This window comes from Parus major, chromosome 21 (assembly GCF_001522545.3).
Source record: "Parus major isolate Abel chromosome 21, Parus_major1.1, whole genome shotgun sequence".
Classification (NCBI taxonomy): domain Eukaryota; kingdom Metazoa; phylum Chordata; class Aves; order Passeriformes; family Paridae; genus Parus; species Parus major.
This window is the reverse complement of record NC_031789.1, coordinates 2222939-2229594: the sequence shown is the minus strand read 5'-3', so window position 1 is coordinate 2229594 and position 6656 is coordinate 2222939. Positions and strand designations below refer to the sequence as shown.

The window sequence follows — 6656 nt, the reverse complement described above, 5'->3', positions numbered from 1 at the left end:
CCCGCTCTGCCCAGCACCACGTACGGCAACGTCCTGGTCCTGGATGGGGTGATCCAGTGCACGGAGCGGGACGAGTTCTCCTACCAGGAAATGATCGCCAACCTGCCCCTCTGCAGCCACCCCGACCCCCGCAAGGTGAGTCGTGCCCGGCCCGCACCTCGGGGTCCCCCCCAGCCGGGGTCAGCGGAGCCACCTCGGGCCCTGCAGGGCTGCCGGGGCCTGCCGGGGGCCACTCGCGGGCCCCGCGGTTCCTCCCCGGGCTCGGGGCAGCGCGGGCCCGCAGGGCTCTCACTCCGCTCTCCTTTGGCCGCGCAGCCAAAGTTCCACCGAGCCGAGCCCGCTGACAGCCCCGTGCTCTGCCCTCTTCCCTGCCAGGTGCTGATCATCGGCGGCGGCGACGGGGGCGTGCTGCGAGAGGTGGTCAAACACCCGACCGTGGAGTCCGTGGTGCAGTGCGAGATCGATGAGGTGCGTTGTGCTGCGGGCAGGAGCCCCGGGAGCTCGGGCCTGGGGGCGGGCGGGCTGCCCAGCAAAACCGGCCCGGCTTTCTCAGCATCCACGGGAGCTGCGGTTTCACCTGCTGGCTCTCGTCAGCACCGGGCGCGTTTGCTGCTGGTTCTGCTGGCGTGACAATGACAGCGCCACCTCTTTGCCTTACAAGTCATCTACGTGGCAGCTGGCTGCCTCTTCCATGTGATTTCTTTCACACGCGTACGATTGAGGCCCTTCCAGGCAGACTTGGGCCAAGCACGGGATCTGGAGGAGTGCCCTGGCTTTTTGGAGGTGCTGCTTTTTCCTCTCCCTCGCTGCCGAGCAGAGTTCTCCTTGCCGAGGAGGATGGTTGCTTTGTTGAGCAGTCTCTTGCATCCAAAATCAGGAAATAAGCAGCAGGGATTTGCTTCTGTGATAAATGGACCACTTGCTTTAGAAATTATAATAATTTTCTGTGTAGTACAACAAATTTGGAAGGGAGGAAGTCACTCCCAGTTTCCAGGGCGTGTTAAGGCTTTGGGTTATGGATGCTGACTGTTACAAAGGGGGCACCTGCTAAGAATCAGCCTGGGACTGGTAATCTGCTCACAGAGGCCCCCATGAAAGTGGGTGTTAGGATATGGGCTGGCAACTCTGTCAGACCACTGAATTTATTCTTTTCCCAGTCCCCCTCTCAGCCAGTTTTATTTTACTCTTTACTCAGACTGATATTTTACTTTCTGAGAAAGTTTTGCTCTGTTAAGGACAGGAAACATTGCTAAATGAGATTGTGTGCTCTGCCTGCCAGCTAAGTAGGCAAACATCCCTGGTTTTAACAAGCACTGCCTGACACCAGCATATTTTTTTGTTTTTGCCAGCTGTGAGAAGCTGGTAGTGTTCAGTACAATTGCTGGGCCCAGGGCAGTGGCTGTCTAACAATTTTAGAGAGAAAACTTTATTTTACAAAGAGATTGATATAATGACTATAGTGCAGAGATGGGGATATTTCTCATCTTGCATTCAGAAACCTGCTGGCATGATTTTACTTAGGAAGAAAAATAAATAGATTTAGCTGAGATCACCTATGCAAATGATGTTCTGTAGGGAAAAGGAGCACAGAGCAGTCTGACCTGTAATCATATTTGCTCAGTTCCTCAGGGAGCTCTTGGAGCTCCAGGTTTTTGTTGAGTTTGGCATGGACAGACCAACAATGTCACCAAACCCTGAGGCTGTAGGAAAAGGCTGAGAGTTGCTTGCTGGCTGAAGATGCTGGCAGCTCTTGTGGATTTCACTGACGAGTCAGACTTGAGCTGAAGGAAGGAAATGACTCATGGTGCTGTTCTTCCAGTCACAACTGCACAGTAGTCTGAGAAGCAGCTTCTTGTAAGCCTCTGACCCACTTGTGCTCTCTGTGTTGCAGGATGTGATCCAGGTATCTAAAAAATACCTCCCAGGGATGGCAGTGGGGTATTCCAGTGCTAAGCTGACCTTGCATGTGGGAGATGGTTTTGAGTTCATGAAACAAAATCAAGAAGCCTTTGATGTGATTATCACGGATTCGTCTGACCCCATGGGTAAGAATTCTAGCCATAAAAGGGCACTGCTTTCCACATCCCTCCTTCATTTTTATTCTTCTGCCTACCTCTTGGAAGTTATGCCAGCCTGCTCAGGATCCTTTTGAGTGAAAAGACTCTTGCTGACTTGGTTCTTTTAGTAGGGGAAGGATGGAAACCATGAAATTGTATTAGCAGGCCTTCAAGCCAGCCTTTTACATTTCTCTCCTCAAAATTCAGCTCCAGCAACTATTTCTTCTGGCAGAGTTGTTCCCTGAGTCCAGCAATCCCATGGGAGATACAGCTGCTGGCAAGGGCAGCTTTGCACACGTGGCTCACACACTGCTGCTGCAGCCCCTACCCCAAAGACAGCTGTGGTCAGGCTGCTGGATTTCTGAAGGGGGAAACTGAGGTAGAGAGGGACCAAATGTAGATATGGCACCTCATTTTAGCAACCCATCAATGAGTGTGAGTCACCTTCACTCTTGCTGTCATCAACACAGAGAGAGGCATCTCTAAAAGGCAGTTTGGAGCAGGAGTTCTGCTTAAAAAATGCTCTGTGAAGCAAGAGGCAGCTGCTAAGACTTGGTTTAATGTAGGACCTGGGCTTGCTATTTAGCCCAGCTAAAATTGTGACTGTTTTGCCCTGCTAGGTACAGGCTGGGGTTCACCTAGGCTCAAAACTTTTCTTTATTCACCTTTGTCCCAGGTCCTGCAGAAAGTTTGTTCAAAGAATCTTATTACCAGCTGATGAAGACAGCTCTGCGAGAAGATGGGATTCTCTGCTGCCAAGGTGAGGATGGTGTCCCTGGGCAGAGGCTGATGCCACAGACCTTTACATACCAAGTGGGAGGCACAGAGGGGATTCTTCTTGGGGAGATGTGATGCAGGGAGTGAAACAAGTCACCTCCCAGGTAAAGCAGTGGTTTTGTCTCTGTCAGCTCATTATTTATTGGACTGGGCTTAGCAAAACTGGCATAAGGGTCTTGTCTTGTCTTTGAAACCACATGAGCTGTACAGGTTGAGACTTGGAACCACTGCTAACCTGGCACAGTTCTGTGCAGGGAAGAGGGGCAGCTCTCACCCTGCATCCTGACTTCCTTTCTCCCTGCAGGAGAGTGCCAGTGGCTGCACCTGGATCTCATTAAGGAGATGCGTCAGTTCTGCAAGTCTCTGTTCCCGGTTGTGGAATACGCCTATTGCACCATCCCCACGTATCCCAGCGGGCAGATTGGCTTCATGCTCTGCAGCAAGAACCCTGTGAGTTTCAGGCACCTCAGGTGTCCTTCTCCATTCCCTAGAAGCCTCCTTGAGGCTGTCCCTTGCAGAACTTGAGCTGTGGCACTGGACTCTCCCAGCTGTGGGGTCTCAAGGTTCTTAATGGGGCCTGGCTCTGCCAGCCCAGAGCCCCAGAGCACCAGTGCAGCCTGCTCAGTGCTGACTGAAGTGCAGAATGGACCAATTGCTTTAGAGATTACCATAATTTTCTGTCTAGTACAACAAATTTGGAAGGGAGGAAGTCACTCCCAATTTCCAGGGCGTGTTAAGGCTTTGGGTTATTGATGCTGACTGTTACAAAGCGGGCACCTGCTAAGAATCAGCCTGAAACTGGTAATCTGCTCACAGAGGCCTCCAAGTGAGAGTGGGTGTTGGGAAGTGGGCTGGTAACTCTGTCAGACCACTGAATTTATTCTTTTCCCATTTTGCTTCAATGTGGCTGTCAGATGGGTTTGGGGTGCCAGCACTGCTGCACTGTACATGATTAGTCTGGGATGCTGGCAGCATGCACCGTGCCAAACTTAACACAAACATGGATTCTCCTTTGAAGAGCAAAGCCTTGTTTCTTGGATGCTCAGGCACTCTCACAGCTTCATCTGGCACATGGCTCATGCAGTCTGACCTCATGCACTGACATCTGTGCATGAGTGCTGCTCACAGGAGTTACAGAGCATAAACCCCAGCCCTTGGAACTGGGGCTGCGCAGAACCTTTGACCTCATACTAGAACAGAAAGTTATTTGTTCTCCTGTGAGTCATCTCAGTTCTCTGCCATGGATCAGAGTGCCTGTCACACAGCCTTTGGCTCCTTACCCAAATAATCAGAGCTACCTGACTTTGTTTTTTGCAGAACACAAATTTCCGGGAGCCCGTGCAGCAGCTCTCGCAGCAGCAGGTAGAGGAGAGGAGTCTGAAATACTACAACTCTGAAATTCACCGGGCAGCATTCATTCTGCCAGAGTTTGCACGGAAGGTAAGCCAGGCCGTGCCACAACACCTCCCTCAAGGATGAAGTAGGAGTGGGAGTAGATAGGACTGAGGATTTCCTGCAGTCCCAAAGATTTCTGTGGGCAAGTCAGAGCAGGACAACGTTTTGTATGACAGAGCAGAGTATGAGTCAGTCAGGGAAGACTAGAGTTCATTTAGGAGCTGTTCTTTGGGCTGATGTCCCGTGCCTTGATGACAGATCCCTCCTGCTTCACCTGAAGAGCCTGCAGAGCTGGTGTTTCCCACTGGAAAGCTCCAAAAGTCTTAGATAAAATGTGCTAGTGATTTCTAGTGCAAGCCAGAGGGCAAAGAAGGGATGCTCCAGTGTAGCTCAGTCTTGCTTTTTGAAGGATGGTCTTTATTTTCACATGATTCCATCATCTCCCCACTGCAGGTTCCAGAAAAAAGAACTCCTTAGAGTGTCATAGGAATGAAGGCAAATACCATAACTGTATTGCAGAGTGATTCATATTTCTGCTGCAGCCTGGCAGAGCTGAGGCAGCTCCATCCTGACAGTTTGTCTTTGGCTCTCTGCAGGCCCTGAGCGATGTGTGAGGCCAAGGTGCTGCTTCCTTCCTTCAAGCTGGACTCTGAGATCATCAGTGATGTGGCTGGGATCTTCTCAGCAGACTGCAGATTTGCTCTCCACTGTGTGGGATTGTTTAACCCTTGGCCAGCCAACATTCCCTCTGATGTGTTAAAGATGATGGGGCATAAGCCAGATAAGACTATTGAAAAGGTCCAGTGACTTATTGCGTGAGGTCAAAACTGTTCTTTCCAGTGCTGGAAATGTAAGATGTCTTTTTCCTTTCTCTCCTCCCTGCACCCATTCTAAATTCTCCCAACCACACCCCACATCCCCCCCAACTGACATGATGTATTTATAACTGACACATATTTCTGTCTGGTGGTCTGGGAAGAGTTCAAAGGGTCCCTGACTCAGCCTTAAGCACAGAGAGAGAGAAAGAGAGAGAGAGAGAGCTTTGTGCACAGTTAGCTCACTCTCTCCTCATGGGAGCTTCCTGCTGCTGACACATTTTGACTGGTAACAGGTCTGAGCCTTTGTGTCCCACTGCCCTGCTGTGACTCCTGCACTGCCCTGCAGCACAGCTGGAGAAGTCACAGTGCAAACTGTTGCCATTCACAATAGGTCTCCCTCCAACCCTGATGGAGTAGCAGTATTAAACACCAGCCAGGCAGGCTGGCAGCAGTCTTGTGGCTTCTTTTTTGGTTGTTAATTTTTAAAATTGGTCAGAAACAGAAGTGCTGAGGTGCCAACAGGCTGACTCCTGTTCTTACCTCTTGCCCTCAGAGAGGTTCCAAAGAATGTTTATCAATATGGTGATAGGTGCTTTATATATATATCTATATCTGTAGATACATAAATATATATCTATAGATATTTAGATATATAAAAAACAAACCTTAGCTCCATTGCCTGATGTTCAGTACTGATGCTGGGGAGTCAGTTGTGCTGACAAATCTCTCATCTCAGTCATGTTGAGATGCCTCAGGCCTGGGTATTTGCAAGTCCTTAGGAGGCATCATTATTTCCAATGCTGCCCCCAGATGCATAATTTGTTTTTCACTGTACTCTGTAAGATGGATCTGCCTTCACTTCTTTACTTCTGTTCTGAAGATTCCGTGGTGTGGGAATCGCCCTCCCAGCACAGCCACTGTGCCACTGTCACTCCCTGCACTCAATTAAACACTCGGCTCTGGTTAAGGTGACATCAGTGTGGGTCAGTGTTCTCTGGGGAGAGAGTGGGGGGGGAAAAACAGAGATCATTTTCATTGCTCCATCCTTGTGTTTTTATAAGGAGCAGACCAGTAATGGGGGCTGGTTCTAGCTCCTCCTGTTGAAATTCCTGTGGGTCCTGAACCTCACTCAGCCCTTCATCCTTGACAGAAAATGAGCTCAGTCACTTTCCCCTAGAATGGGAATCAAGACCAGGACTATGGTCTGGGAAGGCCTTAGAGCAGCAGCCAGCCAGTAACAAGTTCAAGCCTTTCACCCATCCTTGGTGAGTACAACAATGCCCAGGAGGGAAAGAGCTTCCTCAAACCTGTTGTTGGCCTCCACACAACTAATTATTCCTTCTGGTTCTTTGAGCTCTCTCCAAATACGTGAGTTCAGCGAGTGGCCAGTGATGAGAGCAGGAGACAAGACTGTTTCCCATCCAAGTCACACATACTCTGTCCACAAAGCCCTATAAATCTAGTTTCTGAGTGATTCCAAGTCACTGTTCCCCACAGAGAGTTCCAAACACTTCAGTGCCTTCAATGTGAGGAGACAGAGCTCAGTGCCTGAATCAACACTCATTAAATGAATGCAGCAAGAGAGGGAGCAGGGGCTTGTGCAGCTGTG

The 6656-nt window shown here is 50.0% G+C and overlaps 1 protein-coding gene across 1 annotated transcript; it reads left to right on the top strand.

Moving 5' to 3' along the window:
- Positions 1 to 6: 6 nt before the first annotated feature.
- Positions 7 to 6019, top strand: SRM (spermidine synthase). The gene is made up of 7 exons (XM_015648466.1): positions 7 to 135; positions 376 to 468; positions 1892 to 2045; positions 2734 to 2817; positions 3139 to 3284; positions 4152 to 4274; positions 4826 to 6019. The coding sequence occupies exons 1-7, from the start codon at positions 91 to 93 to the stop codon at positions 4841 to 4843; spliced, it is 663 nt and encodes a 220-aa protein (XP_015503952.1). The 5' UTR covers positions 7 to 90; the 3' UTR covers positions 4844 to 6019.
- The last annotated feature ends 637 nt before the right edge of the window (positions 6020 to 6656 follow it).